The 19,373-nt window shown below is 43.9% G+C and overlaps 1 protein-coding gene across 1 annotated transcript in view; it reads right to left on the bottom strand.

Annotated features, from left to right (window-relative positions):
* Nucleotides 1-19,373, bottom strand: part of LOC119816945 (phosphatase and actin regulator 1) — a 257,454-nt gene that overhangs the window by 69,787 nt on the left and 168,294 nt on the right. Inside the window, exons 4-5 of the mRNA XM_038334047.1 lie at nucleotides 5,780-5,947; nucleotides 3,284-3,490 (exon numbers count right to left, since the gene is read on the bottom strand). Of these exons, the coding sequence (XP_038189975.1) occupies nucleotides 3,284-3,490; nucleotides 5,780-5,947 (375 nt within the window). The remainder of the gene's footprint in view (nucleotides 1-3,283; nucleotides 3,491-5,779; nucleotides 5,948-19,373) is intronic.

The following is a 19,373-nucleotide window of genomic DNA, read 5'->3' as shown; positions in this document are numbered from 1 at the left end:
TCATGCTCAGGGCCTTTCAATCGTCCGGCATTTCCTTTCAAACACACAGACAGAACATACTAGCCACTCACAAGTCTTAATTTAGACTTCTGGAGTTCTGAGTTGATTAATTCCTTCTGACATGGCCCAGATGTCTCTAGAGCAATTAGTAACAGAACAGGGTTAGCAGGGCTCTTCATGGTGATGTGGACTCATTATGACTGATTGCTCATTTATGAAAATGAAGCAAGTCAAATGGAGTTTAGACCCAAAAGGATAGCGTTAGCTTGACAGTTCCTAGACATTAACACCTCTCCTGATCTTATCTTTACCATGTTTAAGAGACATCCACACACAAGACAAGGCTGTAATGTATTTTTATACATTTACTCCAAACCATATGGTGCTGATGCTCATAGATCATAGAGACGTACTCAGATAGCCTTGGTCCCTCATGCGCAGGCTCCTATGCATAACGGACCCACCTAAGCTTCTGAGCTCACAGTGAGGTTGCCATGTTATTTCAACCATTAGATAGCTAAATAAATTAGAGGATGTTGCGAATTGAAATTCTGTAGCCATTCTTGCCTATCCTTCTTCCATTGTTCATGGATTCTTGCAAGCTCATATTACAATGATGAGAAGTTTTCCTGGCTCAGATAATTCCATTCAATGCTACTACTAATTCTGTGGTGCACAGCCCACAGTTAGCTTTGTTGGTTTCTGTCAAACATTTTCAACTGTTTCCTATTTATGTTCAGTCTACACAGTGACCGAGGAGGGTTTTTTTTTTTTTTTTACGACTGGCCTCATTATGTAGTCCTAGCTGCCTGAAACTGCCTATGTTCACTAAGCAAGTGTAAGTTCAGAGAGATCTTCTTGCCTCTGCCTCCTAAGTGCTGGGATTAAAGACACGTGCAACCCATCATGCCTGTCCTCCAGGAGGATGATTTAAAGGCTCATTCCATCATAGCATCCCAAACCCTCCAAATCTTGCTACTTCTAAGGAACAAAATACAAATCTTTGCAGGTCACAACCTAGTAAACCCCGTTTCTAGGTGGTTTTAATTAAACCCTCAATGGCACCTTTATCCCAGCTGAGCCACTGAAGTGACCCTAAAACATCTGTACCTCTGAGCCTTTTCTAGAATCTTCTTTCAGAGAATCCCTTCCCCAGTTATCTATGAATGTCCTTCACCCCATGAAGGTCAACAGCACTTCAGTCTTCTTCAGGGGCCCTTTGTGAGACTGCACCAATCTACGGCTCTACTCTGAACAGCATTTGCTAGAACACTCTAACACAATCACCCTTGGTGTCTGTAGAGGTCTGCCTTAGGGCTCCCGTGGACACCCAAATCCATACAGGCTCAAGCCCCTTCTACAAAATAGCATGGTATTTGTATAGACCCTACACATGGTTCCCCTATACTTTAAATTATCTCTAAATGACATATACTGCCTAGTTCAATGCAGATACTGGGTAAATAAATGTAACATCATGTTATTTAAGGAAATGACAAGAAAAATCAGTCTGTACACATTCAGTACAGAATTTTTAATAAATATTTTTGATCTGTGGTTGGCTGAATCACAGATACAGAACTGATGGATACAGAGGGCTGATGGAGTATATATTCATTAAACTAGCACAGAATTGTGCCCAGTTTGGCTGTAACTCAGTGTTCTGACTATGGCAGGCATCTTGAGCAAATACATACACTATGACTATGGCAGGCATATTGAGCAAATACGTACACTATGGGCATGCAGGGGGTTATTTTGCACAGGCTTGAATTCTTCGTAAGGGGTGTTTGATGTCCAAGGTGTAAAGGGTATATAACTTTAACTTTGTAATTCTAATCCTAGAAACACCCCGTTGAAACCTTAAAAGGACATATGCAGGCTACTACAGACGCTCGCTGTCCTATTTTTTACACAAGGGAATGTAGAAGAGTCCTTAGATCTGCACCAAACAGCTGATAAAACCACACTGTACAATAGTTACTAACGCAAGCTCCAACTCATACATTGTTATGTGCAAAAAGCAGCCGAGAAGGCAATATGTAGAGTGAGTTTGATTTTTTTCTAGACAGTGGGTATATGCCTTAGACGGAGGCCTTTTCCCTTTGATTTTATGTGAATTAGAATGTTGAGACACTAAACCGATGTGTTAAATAGTTCTTAGAGAGACAGCAGCCCTTTTACACCACAAACACCCAGCAGAGACGGATGGGGGCATTGGCATAATGCAGCTTGGCACCAGTCTGGGTTGAAGCTGAACTGTATAGAGAGATGCCCTGCTGCTGTGGGGACAGTCACCGATGTCCTAACAGGTGGGGTGCTCAGGTTCCCGTAGTGCTTCCAATGCAGAATTCTCCCAGCCCTGAAAAAGTCACTTCCTTTTCTTGGATTTCAGTCTGTCTACTGTCAGTATGTTTTCTTATTTCCCCCTCATTACAAGTTAAAGTGTAATAGAGGTCACTTAGTTCCTTACTATTTGAAAAAACACTAAATATGTTGTATAAAAGCAGTTGATCGTTGACTGATTACATCAACATGTTGAAATGCAACTCCATACCTGTGCATACCTTCACTAGCCACACAGAGTGAAGGTACAAAACACATTTTAGAGCAACTTTGCTAAGCCTGTGCTTCCTCTAAAGGTATCTCCCGTACTTCTTCTTGGTTAGATTATTGCTATTGCTTTTTGAGACAGGCTGACCTCTAACTTGCTGAGGAACCTAAGATGATCTTGAACTTCTGATCCTCCTGCTTCCACCTCCCAAGTGATGGGATTATAGCAATGCACTACTATGCCTAGCCTCTTTCTTTTTAATTTTCTTTTTAAAGAAAATGGACAGTAAGTGAATGAAATTAATTTTATTTGCAGAAATATTCTAGACTTTAGATCAATACCTTAACAGACTCATTTTGAAGGAAGCAAAGCACTTTTCTTTGACTGTGTAAACATTCTGACATTGATTCTAATGCGCCCAGATGGGCAATAATCTTGAATCGGTTACATAAATACAAAGTACATATTTACAGATACACATATGACAGATAACACCGAAGGCTCTTGGCATATGGCTGGCAATTGCATATCAAATGCTTCTTGACACAGAGACATAAACTCTGGTCATGACCTCATGTACCAACACACACATACAAACACCCAAACACCCCATGGGGTCATCTTCCCAGAGTTGCCTATTCAGGCTTCAGGTAAAAAGAACCAGAGAAAAAGAAATTATCCCGTGAAGGGAGGGAGGGGGCTGTGCGCCTCAGAAGAGGTTGGACTTACCTGTTAAGTGGTTGGCAATCCTGGCAGTGGGTTTGGGAGGCAGGGCCGGGGGCTGCTTGAGAAGGGGCAACTGCTTCACTGGGGTCTCCTCATGGTCTCCAGAGAAAGCAGCAGGTTTTTTGGGGGGCAGGAACAGAACTGGTTTGGCTGAAGGATCTTGGGACAGGAGGACTCCAGACTCACTGGCAGAGGGACTCTCTTGAGACACTGAGGGGACAACCACATGACACACAGGAGACATTACACAAACGCAGTGCAGGCAGGCCAGCCAGGGACACAGGACAGGGACACCGGCAGCCCAACAAGATAGCAGAGCGCCACCGCTTCAGGCCATAATGGGCACACGGAGAGCTAAAGCAAGGACAAGAGAAATCTAAGAAAGCAGGTGGGATGTAGGGGGAGGGGCAGGAAAGGGAGAATGAGCAAGAGAGAGGAGAGATGAGGAGAAGCAAGAGGACAAAAGGGGGAGGGGCAAGGGCATCGCCTCATGACAAAAGTCACCACTTCAAACTGAGCCTGCATCATCGACAGTTCACAGATGCTCTGCAGTGTGACTCAGGAGACCACAGGCACAACTAACAGAACAATGACTAGCACAGGGACTTTGAGTCCTCTAAATTGAGCAAGAAGAGCTGGCCCCTTTTCTTGGACCCCTGGGCTCTTCCCTTGCTGAGGGAAGAGAAAGATGGGCCACACCCTGGTGGAGGTTATTGGTGATGTCCACTGGGTCTTGTTCTCTGGCCCATGATACCAGGTGGCAGCTGACAGGTTGGACACTGCAGGCTACGCACACAGGCTTGAGTGGTGGCTGCTCCTCCAGAGTGGCCAGGACTGAGGGCCAGGCTCTCAATGAAGACTCTAGTTATGAGGACACACTCTTGCCCTGCCTGGCCCTGTAAATTCTCACAAGGCAGTGAATGTGCAAAGGCTCCACCTTTTTTATTTATCCGGTTCCTTCACTTCCTGCTTGCCAGACTTCCCGTTGTCTTCTTTATTTATTCCCTCCTTTTCCCTCCACCTTCTTTCCAGGTTCTCACACATTCTAGGCTGGTTAACCTTGAACTTGCAATTCTCCTGTTTCTACCTCCTAAGTGCTGGGATTGCAAGGCATGTACCACCCTGCCTTGGAACTAACTAGATGCGTGTAGTAGGGATTGACCCCAGGGCATCGTGAATGCTGGGTAAGCACCATAGCAACTGAGTCACATCTTGGTTCCCACTGTCTGGTTTCAACTCTCCCCCATCTCTTCACTGGGGCCTGCCTCTTGTTTTCCCCATAGGAGCCTCCTGATAGGTTCCTTTGTTGAGTTGCCATGAGGAGGTAGCCTACTGCTTCCTACTGTGCTAGCAATCTGGGTAAGCATGGTAAAACCCTGGGACTCGACTGGGATGGTAGCCTTCACTGAAAGATTCTGTCAGGTTCCAGTGGTCCAAGGGACGTTGGGTTGAAAACTGAAAATCACTGTTCCTGTTTGAAAATCCTAAGGGGCAAGATATAGCTCAATCGCCTGTCCCCTGCCTTCCATGACTGTCACAAGGAGGCAGTGTATAAAGGATTTTTCCACTCTCCTGCCTTCCTTCTCCTCTGGAGAAAGTAATGTCTATATAACAACTCAACCCTGCAAAGAACCTTTGCCACCCTGAGTATTTCCCACCTCAAGGGACATTGTTCTAATCTGCGTTCAACACCAGCTGGCCAGGTCCCGCAGTGAAGCGTGAGGACCAGCTTGGGAAGACAACCCCTCTCCCCTCCTCCCACTCGAGTAAAGTATGCACACAGATGCTGCACATGGCAGCGCCAGGACCGTAGCCTTCCCGCCTGCATTCCAGATCGTCCCCGAGGCTCCTTCCGAGCCCATAAGACATGTGCTGTTCCTCTCTGTTGGTAAAGACTCATCTTCGGGCTGCTTAGGAGGGCTCTGCACCTCCTGAAGAGGGGCAGGTTGGCCACTAGGGTGGCAGTAGACCAGAGGGGGATAATAATCAGAAGGCATCTAAACATATCTACAGCAGGCTCCAGCTTAGCTGGGAAATTGTATACAATTTAACAAATGTGTTGATTGGCTGTAACTAGTACATTTACTAAACTGATCTGATCATTAAGGAGTATATTGGGACTAGAAATTAGACAGTGTAGTCATGCCTTTGGGACAGAAAGGTTAGACAGGTCTAGAGAGGGACAGGATTTTTTCGATTTATCTTAACAAAGATGAGTCTTAGAAAACAAACAATATTTTAAACCATCAATATTGTAAGAGGAGTTATAATATTTTTAAAGTGGTTTAAGTTTAAAAAAGTGTTTTTACAAACTATAAACATTATGCGAAAATAGCATCCACATTTTCTTAGGCTCAGTCATGTGCAGACAACTATGACATTAGTTTTTCCCACATTTCTTGGTCGTCATGCCCTAGATGGTTAAAATGGGCATCCCAAATCCTGCCAGGGGACTGTGACACCCTGGAGACCCACCCCCTGCCTCTGCCAGGTCATTACCTGGTCCGTCCATGATATCTGAAGCTTGGAGCACCTCAAACGAGCAGGGGTCCCTGGGCATTGGTACAGGCTCCATTTCTGACAGGGCAGGCAAAGACAGTTGGCTGGAGCTCAGGGACTGTCCATTCTCCAGGGAGTCATCGTCATTCGAAATAGAGAGCTCGCCATCTGTGGGAAAGAAGGAGATGGAAGAGTCAGATGAGGGGTGTCCTCGTGTGAGCCTCCCAGGACACTCAAGGCCGCTAACAAGTGTGGATGCTCTGAGCCATCTTTATCAAGGTCAGTCTCTGCACGTGACAGCAACCCTTTGCTGTTATAACATGTACCTTTAGAGAGAGCCCATATACTCCCTGAAAGTACATTTCAGCCATTCACAGCAATTTCTCCGTTCTCTCTCCATACTTTTCATTGCAGTCCATCTTGTGCTTAATGTATGTAAGTTTTTTTCTCTTTTTAAAATACTTGCTGAATTTTTAATTATGTGTAGTTGTGTCTATGTGTGGCGTGGTGGTTTGAAAGAAAATGGCCCCCAAAGACAGTGGCACCAATGGGAGGTAGGGTCTTCTTGGAGTAGGTGTGGTCTTGTTGGAGGAAGTGTGTCACTGTGGAGGCAGGCTTTGAGGTGTCATATATGCTCAAGCCACGCCCAGTGAGACTGTTCACTTCCTGTTGCCTGTACAATGTAGAACTCTCGGCTACCTCTCCAGGACCATGTCTGCCTGCACGCCACGTGTCTCACTCTGATGATAATGGACTGAACTTCTGAACTGTAAGGGAGCCATCACAATTAAATGCTTTCCTTTATAAGAGTTGGCATGGTCATGGTATCTCTTCACAGCAATAGAAACCCCAAGACATGTGGCCATGTGCACATGAGTAGAGGTATTCTATGGGCCAGAACAGGGTAGACCTGAGCTGTTCCTCTCTGTTGGCAGAAACTCATCTTTGGTCCTATTAGGATGCCTCAGCATCTCCCAAGAGAGGCCTACTGGTTGCCTAGGTCACAATGGACCAAAGAGGGAAGCATTTCAGAGGGTGGCACTGGAGCTGCCATAAGAGGCAGCTGTGAGCCTCCCAGTACAGCTACTGAGAACCGAACTCAGGTCCTCTGAAAGGACAGTATGAGCTCTTAGCCACCAAGCCTCTCTCTAGTCCTTACTTTTGTTCTTAATAAAAGTGAATGAAAATTGTTTTTTCCTTTACTTTTTAAAAGGTGTAGAAGCTTAGCAGGCAACAGAGACTGAAGAACCATGATTGAGAAATTTTACAGTAGAGAACAAATATTGCCAAGGCTATTGGTGGCTCTCCACAAACTCCACTAAGGCCCTATTGCTGAAGACTACACCCGCACAATTCACTGAACATAGAGAAGCCAAGCTGGTGCCTACCTAGACCCTGCACCTCTGCTGGCTATTTTTCATGGTACTGGAAGGTACTCTGCATACTACCAAAGAAGAAAGGTAAACATGAATCCAGCTAAAAAAAACAAAACAAAACAAAACAAAAAACCCTTTAATCGTGGCCTGCCAGAAAGATACGCTGATGTCATCTAAAATTTTTATTTGAGATAAGGCCTACTCCATGAGATGGAATCCATACTCAATGCTGCTTGGGTGATCAAGAACTTGAGACTATACAGGCCAGGGACCTAGGGAAAAAAACAGATGCTATTGCTTTGCTAAAGGAATGTAGCAATAAAATTATCTGTTATGACTTTCTGCTATGTAGATAGATATGAACCTTGTTTGGCCATCATCAGAGAAGGTTCCTCCTGTGGCAGGTGGAAATAAATATAGAGACCACAGCCATGCAATATACAGAAAGTGAGAGATCCTTGAACACTCATCCCTAAAAGGGATGTTTCCATCAAATCCTTCTTCTCAGTCCTTGGGGAACTCTTCGGAGGAGGAGGCAGGAGAGAGTAAGCGCCAGAGGGGATGGTAGACACCAAGGAATCAGGGCCTTATAAATATAAGAGGACTGACACACACATGAACTCACAGAGACTAAGGCAGCACACACAGGGCCTAGTGGGGTGCACCAAATGGGGTCCTAGAGCTGAAAGGAGACGTGGATACACACCCCCATCCCCAACACAGAAACCATCTCCGGTTGATTGCCACTTGCAAATGAAAGACCAAGTTTTGTTCAATGGAATCTCACTTAGAGAAACACACCACTTGGGAGGGTAGGTCCCATGCCAACTAATATATGGCCAACATAAAATAAACTCAATGGCATCTCTGAATATTCTTTGTGTCACAATGCTAAGTCAGGGCATTATTCCCCCTACCACCACTCTACAGGCCCTTTGTATGTATATTAGAACTTTTGGTTTGAGGTTTTTATTGGGTTTCTTATGTGTATGAAAGTGTGTGTCTTTGGGTCAATATGCGTTTCTTGGGCTTTTTCTTTGGCTCTCTTTATTGCTTGGTTGTTTTGTCATATTCCAATTTGTATGTTTTTGATTTATTTTTACCATTCCTTAGATACCTGCTTTCTTTCTTCCTAATGAGAGACAGGGTGTGAATTCAGATAGGAGAAGAGGTGGGGAGGATCTGGGAGTAGGGAGAGAAGAAAGCATCATCAGAATATATAGTATGAAAAAGATATTTTTCAATGAAAGAAAAACAACAACAACAAAACAAAATAAATATTAGGGAACAAGGAAGCAGTGAGGACATGCAGCTCCAGGTTCAAAGGAGACCTGTTTACCTCTGTCCTCATCCGATTCTTGAGGCGAGTAAGCATTTAGGAAAATCTACAATCCCTAGCTAGCAGGCTGTGGCAGCCCACGGCAGCCCGAAAGTGCCAGGATCCTTTTGGTGCCAACCACTGACCATGTCAACTTTGATCTGCTTGAAGCTCAGTCCCTCAAAGGGTTGATGTGAGGATCAAAGACTCCCGCTCAATGGCCATCTGTTAAATCAAAACTCCCCCTAGTGTGATTTCATCTTCACCCAGGGAGTCTTAGATAGCTAAATGTTAAAGCCAAATTAATTTTTCAAGAGGACTTAAAGCTCTCTCAGTCAGATGAATAAACACGCAGATGAAAGACGAAGTCATGCCCACTCAGAAATGGAGTCTGGCAAAGCAACAGCCTGACTGAAAACTCGAGACAGAATTGCAGAAATGAAAGTGAGCTGAAGCTGAGGTTAATGTTCCCTTTCATTATAGATGATTTCGTACATCTATGATATCTGATAGCACTGAAATCTTTCACACCACCCCATTAGAACTACCTTTAACAGAATGTGTGTTTGCTAGAATGATTTATTAACCCAACAGGCTGTAAATAGTACATGGTTCAAGGACCTGTAGTGTTTGACATGGATTGTCTATAAATATTAAAAAAAAAAAGAAATAGGTAAAAAACCTATTGAAGCACACAGTCACACACAAGACTGGCCTCTGAAGGCTAGGTTGGCTCTCTTTATCTTCTTTTCATTCAACCTTTTAGCACACCCTAAATAGTAGCAGATGTTATTATCTCAGAGATGAAAGATACAGTTACTACTTGTTAAGAAGAACACAAGAGAGGGCTGGAGAGATGGCTCAGAGGGTAAGAGCACTGGCTGCTCTTCTAGAGGTCCTGAGTTCAATTCTCAGCAACCACAAGGTGTCTCACAAACATCTGTAGTGAGACCTGGTGCCCTCTTCTGGTGTGAAAGCATACAAGCAGGAAGAACACTGTATACATAATAAATAAAAAAAAAGTACTACTCGGCGGTAAAAAAACAATGACATCTTGAATTTTGCATGCAAATGGATGGAAATAGAAAACACCATCCTGAGTGAGGTAACCCAGGCCCAAAAAGATGAACATGGGATGTACTCACTCATAATTGGTTTCTAGCCATAAATAAAGGACATCGAGCCTATAATTCGTAAAAAATCCTAGAGAAGCTAAATAAGAAGGCGAATCCAAAGAAAAACATATAGTTATCCTCCTGGATATTGGAAGTAGACAAGATTGCCGGACAAAAAAAATGGGAACTTGGGGGTGGGGTGGGTTGGGGGGATGGGGGGATGGGGAGAGAAAAGTGTGAAGTGGAGGATGGGAAGAGCTTGGGGGAATAGGATGGTGGGATATAGGAAGGGTGGATATGGGAACAAGGAATTATATATCTTAATTAAGGGAGCCATTCTAGGGCTGGCAGAGACTTGACTCTAGAGGGGTTCCCAGGTGTCCAGGAAGACGCCCCCAGCTAGTTCCTTGGGCAGCTGAGGAGAGGGTGCCAGAAATGTCCAGATCCTATTGCCATACTCATGAATATCTTGCATATCACCATAGAACCTTCACCTGGTGTTGGGTGGAGAAAATGACAGAGCCCCACATAGGAGCACCGGACTGAGCTCCCAAGGTCCTGATGAGGAGCAAAAGGAGGGAGATCATGAGCAAGGAAGTCAGGACCGTGAGGGGTTCGTTCATCCATTGAGACGGTGGGACAGATCTAACGGGAGACCACCAAGTCCAGTTGGAATGGGACTGATGGAACAGGGGACCAAACCGGACTCTCTGAATGTGGCTGACGGTGGAGGAGGACTGAGAAACCAAGGACAACGGCGATGAGCTTGAACTCTACAGCATGGACGGGCTCACTGTGAGCCTTGTCAGTTTGGTTGCTCACCTTCCTGGACTTAGGGGGAGTTGTGAGGACCTTGGACTTAACATAGTGAAGTGAACCCTGATGGCTCTTTGGCTTGGAGAGGGAGGGAGTGGGGGTATGGGTGGAAGGGAGGGGAGGAAAGGGGGAGGAGATGGAAATTTTTAATAAAAAAATGAGAAAAAAAGAAAATAGAAAAAAAAGAATACTAACTAAAAAAATCTTTTAAAAAAAGCACAAGAGCAGGACATAATAAATAAAAAACTCTTTAAAAGAAAAAGCACAAGAGCAGGTCAGGACCTTGAGACCAATGCTTACTTACTCAGCTTAGCTGCAAGTCTGCAAGGCAAGGTAGGGAGAGCTGTGCCGTGTTAATGTGACCTTACAGTATCCCCCATCATCGCAACACACTTCTATTTATCAAGTTCAACCTGTTATCATGGGAAGTGGCTCTGCAGAAAGTGCCTAGTTACAGGGATGATGACATACTGTCATTTGGTTTGGACACATCTCCAGGAGAACACTCTGATTCTTGATGTTAGCCATTAAAAATGATTTTGATGTTTCACATTGCATTTTAAAGGTCTCTGTGTTGATGGTTAAAATGGCACATGAAAATCTACAGCCATATGCTGCCTAGGAGAACTAGCAAAATGTGCCTAGGAGGATGTGGAAGACACAAAGGATGGGGCATCTTATCAGTGTGACAGGCTTGAGAATCACCATAGAAACAAACATTAAATGTCTATGATCAAGTTTTAGAGCCAATTAAGTGGGGTGGGAAGACCCACCCTAAATGTGGGAGGTATGGTCTACGGACTCAGGTCTTGGCTTGTAAAAGAAGGAGGATTCTGATCAATTAAGTTTGTTCAAAGCTAAAGATAACCAAAAATTTATTTTCAGACGAATTTCACCATGGAGGATGGGCGACAGAAATTGAAGTGCTCATGGACACTGACAAACCAACAGCTTCTACCTTTAAAAAAAGTTCACTTGAGCACTGCATCTTGTTTGAGAAGGTGCGAGGTTCCTGGTTTTTTGGCATTCGAGATAAAATGAATGTCAGTTTTAACTCTGAAAAACTTTAGTAAAGTTACACTCACTACAGAAGCTGAAATTCTTTCTTCTTTTCCAAGACAGTTGTGTGTGTGTGTGTGTGTGTGTGTGTGTGTGTGTGTGTAACCCTTGTCCTGGAACTCACGCTGTAGACCGGACTGAGCTCCACCTTACATCTCGCTCTGACTGTCTCTGTCTTTCTAGTGTTAAAGGTATGCACCACTGCCCAGATGGAACCTGATTTTCTAAGCTATGGGGTTATGGCTTATAGGAAAACTTATGCTTATAAATGTAGTTCTAGTGGGATTGAAGAGTCCTTGTTTATTAAATTATGGTTGGACAGAGCGTGGAGAAGAGCTGCTGCTTTGCTTATACAAATACACAATAAAAACATTGAACCATCACCTCAATAAGTTTCATATTATTAAATTTAAATATAAAACTTCAAATTACAATGAACAAAAAAATGGAAAGAATAGAGCAGTAGAAAACTACATATATGTTATGTTATATTATATTATATTATATTATATTTAATTCAGGTTGTGCAGAGGAAGCCAGACGGATAGTTCTGATGTACTCATAGGACTTTCTGATTCTTCAAACTGTAATGCTGCAAAAAGCAGGGGACAAAAAGCCGACTAGTGGGAAAATATGAGCTAAATATAGAACAAAGTATAAAAAAAGAACAAAGTATTCCAAGCAGGATGAGCACTGGTGCAGGTAAATCAAAACCGAGTCCCAGGCATCACTTGGGAAACGTCTATAACCTTGCTGGGACTGAAATGACGGTGTGGGTGATGCTGATGCAAGAGAGAGTTTGAAACAATGCCAATGACAAGTGCAGGGATGGAGAACACCACGCATGTGCTGCTGAAGGTGACGTGAAAGTGGAAGATGCACACAGGAGGCCAGGCTTCTGAGGGGAATCTGGCACAACGTAAGCAGAGTTTACTGACCATCAACTTGCCCCATTAGGATCACTAGGATGATGTCTATGTTTATTTTTTTACTGCCAGTGTGCATTGGATGTGAATGTGTATTCATGTGTAGGTGGGTGCAGGTGTGGGATTTGCATGTGGAGGTCAGAGGTCAACTCCTTCTGCACCCTCTACCTTGTTTTATGAGACGGAGTCTCTCTCTGGCCTGGAAGCCTTGAGTAGAGTAGGCTGACTGGCCAGCAAGCCCTAGAGATCTGCCTGTTGCTGCCTCTCCAGTACTGGGATTTACATATATATTCCATGGTGCCTTTTTTTTAATGCAGGTCCTGGGCCTCAAGCTCAGACCCTCATGGTTTTCTGGTAAGCACTTTGCTGGCTTGGCCATCTGCTCAGCCTATGGACATTGACCAATATTCCAACAAGAATGGACAAGGGGCTTGAGATGCTAATGAAAGTTGGTGGCTGTTGTGGGAGGGAGAGTCAGTTTCGTCAGGGGGTGTGGTCCATGCACGGTTACCCATGCTCCAGGCGGTGGTGTTTCACCTGTGAGAATATGGGCAGCAATAACTGGACTCAGTGGGTTACAGAAATAAAAAGGGGGCAGAGGAGAGAGGAGATGAAGAAGGAGAAGAAAGATGACAATGACGATGAAGATGCAGTTGGAAGGGGGATGTGAGGGAGATGTGAGTGGTCCATGAATAGTCAGAGAGGGGACATGGGGGTATATATGATCTAAATGTTATATAAAGATATAAAATTGCCAAAGGAAAAATGCTTTTATAATCTAGAAAAAGACATAAAACTATATATATAGTCTTATTAAGAGCCTTACAAAGTTAAATGCAAAAAAAAAAAACCAAACCAAAACAAAACAAAAACACCCCCATCCTGTCCAATTTTTGTCAAAAAGGAAAACCCATTCTTCACTCCTCTGGTTCCTGCCAGGAAGAATCCTCCCTAAGTTTTCCTACTTCTCACCTAGTTCCTGGCTCTTCATGGAGTTAGCCCATCACTAAGATACAACCTCTGGTCGCCCACCATGGCCCACTGGGTACAGCTTCAAGCTGTGCTCTTTTTCTTTCTCTAGACTGGCATTAATTCAAGGCATGCTTACCACTTGTTGGGAGATTTGAGGTGTTTTGGCCTGGGAGCAGGAGAGTGTCAGGTTCATGGGCAATGGCCTCAAGACTAGCTAGTACCAGCCATCATGGTGAGACCCTACCTGGACTTCCTGTTTATATCACTTCTCAAATGGTTCACAGGCATGGGGCTGGAGAGGGGTGACTGCAGGGGGCCCCTCATCCTGAGCAATCTGGAAGAACATTTCTTCCATCTTAGGCAAAAGGTAAAGGAGAAGCCACAGACATGCAATAGAAACAATGGTATCATGAACCACACTCTCTTTAGAAATTTGTGTATGAATAAACAGAAGCGTGCTGATGAGAACCCCAATTTACCTTTGGAAGACATTGGTCGGAAGAGAAGAGGCAGGTAGATTAGAAATGAGCATGGTCCCCGAGCATGGGGAAGCCTGTGCCGTCTTTGCCAGCTTACAACAAGTTACTTGACTTCTGGGTACCTCAATTTCTGCCCTTTTAAACAAATGCACTGACTGCATTAGGTAATACTAAACTTCCAGATCTTCACTGAATGGGGTGCTGGGAGATACAAGAAGTCCCCTAACACCTGAGAATTAGCCTAAAGAACAGATGAACTAAACAGTCATGCATTTTACATCTAGGTTTTTACTCTGGCAGAAAACAAGGACTGGGAAGTAAATGATAGATTTCTGATTTACTATAGATAAAGTTTTAATTTTATGTAAAAAAAATCCAATAAAGTTTTAGTGTAGATCTAGAGCTTTTTGTTCCTTTTATAAAAACCCTCTGAGCACAGCAGAAAGATGGGCAGGAAGTAAGGAGTGAATATTTCTGCATCTCCAATGCCAAGTACTATATTGGACATGTTATTTATGATGGCAATAATAAGAGCCCTTCAAATAGCATTGCAGATATTTACTATGTGCCAGCTCTGTCTTCATGTTCCTTCTCTCTCCTCATCAGCCCTCCCCTCTTCTTCTTGCTCTGCTCCTCCTTTCCCCTTCTTTTTCCTCTCCTCCCTTCCTTCTGATCTCCTGTCTGTTTGTTCCTCTCCCTTTTGCCTCAACACCTCTTTTTCCTCTTCTCCTATCTATCTATCTATCTATCTATCTATCTATCTATCTATCTATCTATCTATCTATCTATCTATCTATCTATCATCTATCCATCTGTCATTTATCTTCATGCTTACAATCATCCATCCATCCATCCATCCATCCATCCATCCATCCATCCATCCATCCATCCATCCCTTGGATGAAGATAGTATCCAAGTGTTAGGTGACAATTTTAGACTGGAAATCTTTGGAAGCGTTAGGTAAACTGCATCCTCATTGGGGACACATATGTGTTAGCATTTACACTCACATGACAATGCAAACAGATTCTAATTTGCTGATGATCATTAAGAGGTTTAATTAAAATAAAACAAAATGATGACTCCCAGCTATGTTCAAGCGAGTAATTATCATTGCAAAGACGTGTAAGAGGAGCCTCATGCAAGAAACTGTCAACTGCTTTTTCCCTCAGAGACAGAGCTACTGTTGAGCTTTTCTGGGTTCTCATTTCAGCTCTCCAGAGATAGTTTTTGACTACAAAGGGCATCTTGTCAAATGGCTAATGAGGAGTCGAATGGTGATTTCTGTGGGAAAGGCACCAGCCATGGGCTCAGTCCTCATCACAGGGGCTCATGTCAGTGAGTCGCAACGCTCAGTCTTTTATTTATTTTCTGAAATTAATGCACTTTTGCTACTAAACTAGAAAATCCCCCACACAAAAAGAGGGCAGACACACTCGTCTCTCTCTTTTTATATGTGTATGGAATATATGTGTATCTGAGTACTCGTGTGTGTGTTTGTGTGTATGCATGTGCGCAGGCACGTACATTCATGTAGAGACCCAAAATTGATGCCAGGTGTCTTTCTTGACTTCTCTTTATTTGTTGAAGCAGGGTCTCTTGCTGAACCTAGAGCTTGCCCCTATAGCCAGCCTACTAGCCAGCTTGCCCCAGGACTCCTGGTGCTCATGTCTCTCCCTTCCGAGTTATATTCAGCTGCTACACCCACCTGCCCAGCTCAGCTTTTTTGTGGGTTCTGGAGATCTGCAGTTTGGTCTTCACACTTGCATGACAAGAACTTTGTCCACCGTGCCAGCTCCCCAGCCCAGAGCTACCATTCTGCAGCCCACAAAGATGTCATTTTAATAACACGATACATAGCTTTGCAAGAGCTTGCTAATGCCATCACCTTCGAAATTATCATCTTCAAAGACATCAGCTGCTTTGCAGCCAGTGAAACCCAACCGCTGATAAGAAACAAGACACCCAGGGATGTCACTGATGGATCAAAGCTTTAAACCTCAGAAGTGGCAATGGCTCCCTGGAGCTTGTCAGCTTTGGAAGAAGCATTTCCTTCAATTTGTCTGATGAAATGAAATGGTGCTTAGCGTTCACACAACTCTAAGCATGGAACACAGAAACACTACCCATTAATGAGCTGTTGTCATTTGATGCTTAAGCATTTAAAAACTTAAAACTCTTATTTTCCTCTAATGAATCCATTAATTAATCACAGTCAGGGGCTCTCTAGAAAACCTGGGAGACTTCCAAGTCATGATCCTTCTGTCGTAGCTACTTAAGTAGTAGTGAGTAGTCCATTCTTTCTCCATGATGAGGAGAAATGATCCCTGGGAAGATAAAGTGCTTTGCATGATGGTGGAGGTTGGTGGATGATGGAGGAGCAACACAAAGAGTGTATGATATGAGTAGACAAAGCCATTGGGGGAATTCCTGGAGCCTTAAAATAGAACCTCAGTTCTTGGGTGTGCTGGTGAGGTGGTTGTGAAGAGAAACTGGAAACTAACAGCACGTTAAAGGAGAGTGAAGAGCAGGACAAGGTTCATGGTGGAGTCCATAGCTCATAGCTGTTAGCTTCTACTTTAGGTGTGTGAGGATAGCCCAAACTGGATGGTCCTTCTAACAACTACATGCAAGTAAGGCCCGGAATGGCTCATCATTCTATTGCACTACCAGGGACATGAGGAGGACCCCTAACTGGTGGCAGAATACCTTCAATGGAGCAGGCTAAGGACCAGGAATTGCAAGTGGGGATTGAAGGCAGAAATGATGCCAAAGACTGGTATAGTTGGGGAATTCTGAGATGATAGTCAACTAAAAGCACAGTTCAAGGAGATGAAAAAGTGTTCTGTATCTTCTCTACACATAAAAGGAAAAGCAGGACCAGAGCCCAAGGATTGTATCTCCTATGTGACTACTGGTGCTTGTGGAACGAAAGCTAAATATCCCACTGACTTGTCTAACTCTACACAATCCTTAGAAGTATGGTGTCGGTAAAAGTTTTCTAGGTTACAGGCAACTTTCTTTCTCTCTCCCTTTCTCTCATTCTTCCTTCCTTCCTCTCTTCCTCCCTCTCTCCTTCTTTTCTCTCTTCTCCCTTCCTCTCTTTTTCATTCTTTATTTGTTCTTTCCATACATCCATTTATTCATTCATTGTTTTTTTAAAAAAAGCAAATAGCCTTCAAATGTTTTGTTCTCCATGATACCACTAACGTCAGTGAAGGTCAGTAGTGGTGGAGAGATGAGGTATCAGAAGGCAGGGGAGCTTATGGATGGACATGTTATCTGCCTAACCCAAGGAGCCTCACTGCCCTGATCTCACAGGAGGAACCCGGACAGGAAGTGGAAAGGCTGGTATCGAGTGGGTCTTTTCATGAGAACCCATACTAGGGACTAGCTCCTGTCTAGTAGTTAGGTCTGCAAATTCTAGGGTAGTTTTAAAGAATCTGTGGGCAAGACTTTCTTGTCTTTAGAGAGAGAATACAGCCCTTGGCTATTCCTCTGGAGACCATGGTGCTAGAGCCACTGCAGCTAGTTTGTCATGACAAGGACTTGCATCACATGAAGATGGTATCTCTTAACTAGGCCACGTCATTGACAGATTAACCAATACTGGCATGACCCCATCATAGACTGTCACACAATACTCATTCATTCACACAGGCAATTAATATCCAATGAACAATGACAAACTCTAAGCCTTGCTCAAGGCACCTGAGACATTCTAAAGGACAAACTTGTAATAGCTAATGCCTTGGAAAAGTTCCAAATTTGTTTACTGTGTTAGACTTTATGAGTCAAAATTTTTTTGTTGCCTGAAGCCAGAGCATCCTAACTTACACCCTGCCGACTGCATATTGGCTTCACAGGTAGCTGAAACACCGCTATGACTACATAGTGTAAAATAATTGAAAGAACCCTTTCTGATCTTTCTCTTCCTCTCATGCATTGACATTTTGGAACATCACCCCATCCCCAAGTAAACCACAGTCTCCTGTCACGTCTTCACAATGCTGCCCATTTCTGGTTTGCTTTTTAATTCTTTGGCACCTTCTCAGCCTGGAACTTTCTCCTTACTCTCAAATTACTTTTGACCACTGGAACATTAAATAGTGAAAGTTCTTGGGTTTTTTTTTTAAATCAAGGCCTTCATTTGTTTTCTCTCAGAGAACTACTATTTATGCTCCCGCTGGACTCTCCAACCGTGATGGTTAATCAGCACCATCAGCTCGACTGGATTTAGAATCACCTGGGAGACACACTTCTGTGTAGGCTTATGCAAATGTTTCCAGGGATGTTTAACTGGGCAGGGATGACCCATCCTGAATGGTGGTACCAATCTATAAACCAGGGTTTCAGAATGAATAAAAAAAGAGAAAAGGAGAAAGCCAGATGCGTGGCAGTATTTATCTCTCTCTGCTCCCTGACTGCAGACACAATGTGACCAGGCGCCATGTTCCTGCCACCACAGCCATCCTTGCTGGCATGTCCCCACGATGATAGTTTGCAACCTCAAGCCACGAACCAGAATAAATGTTTTCGGAAGTGGATTTTGCCAAGTATTTCATCACAGCAGTGACAGACGTAAGTAATCATGGATGTATATCTAGGAATTCCAAACCACAACTAGCCCAGACCTCCCTCTGTAGCTTTAGTGTCTGTCAGTCAACTGGATATCTCGGCCCATGAAGTCGATCACCATGATACTGTATGCTTGAAATTTACTTCTCTGGGCTCCTAGCTCTGTAAATGGTCCCTGTATCTTTCCACCTAGTTACCTAAGTCCCTTTACTCTTCTCCCTTCAAAACCCCCAACTCAAAGTGGTTCAAGGGTTCTTCTGACTTCATCCCTTGTATAACTTTCTAATACAATGTCACCCTTATGCCTATGACCTTCGTTCCTGCCACCTACTATCTTGTTCTCTGAAGCCCAGTGACTATGACTGGCTGCTCTCCTTGATTCATGTCTTGGACTATCTCCCAGTCATCTTCTGCAGGATTAATGGTGAGGCCATGACTCTGGTGGGCAGAGACGCTCTCCTAAAGCTCTGCAAATGCCCTTACAGAAAAAAAACAGGCATGGAAAGGGCAGAGTTCTCCAGCCCACGTGACCTGCCTGACTCCTTACTGGGCAGATAGGAGGATGCTCATTCTTACTTCATTTCTCATTGGTGCTTCCAATGGTGCTGAGCCTTCATCTCTGGACACCCTCACCCCTTCATATCTTCTCTAGGACAACCTCTGCCCATCCTTTAGCATCCCCAAGCATTCCTCCTTGCAAGGTGTCTTATAAGAGTCCCCTGGCCTGTGGAGTAATAGTTTCACATGCTGCGTGAAAGTCAGTTATTTCCCCCACTGTACCTACCAAGTTGTCTGTGTCTACTGTCAGGGCTGTAAGATCGGTTAGCCAGGGAGCCTGCCCTACTTACTAGCACTTCTGCTTCTTAGAATAATGCCTACATGCTCAGCATGGTGTCACATGCCTTTAATCCCAGCACTTGGGAGGGAGAGTCAGGCTGGTCTCCGTGAGTTCAA

Source organism: Arvicola amphibius, chromosome 6 (assembly GCF_903992535.2).
Source record: "Arvicola amphibius chromosome 6, mArvAmp1.2, whole genome shotgun sequence".
In the NCBI taxonomy this organism is placed as follows: domain Eukaryota; kingdom Metazoa; phylum Chordata; class Mammalia; order Rodentia; family Cricetidae; genus Arvicola; species Arvicola amphibius.
Note: the sequence above shows the minus strand (reverse complement) of the source record. Positions and strands in the feature narration are given on the sequence as shown.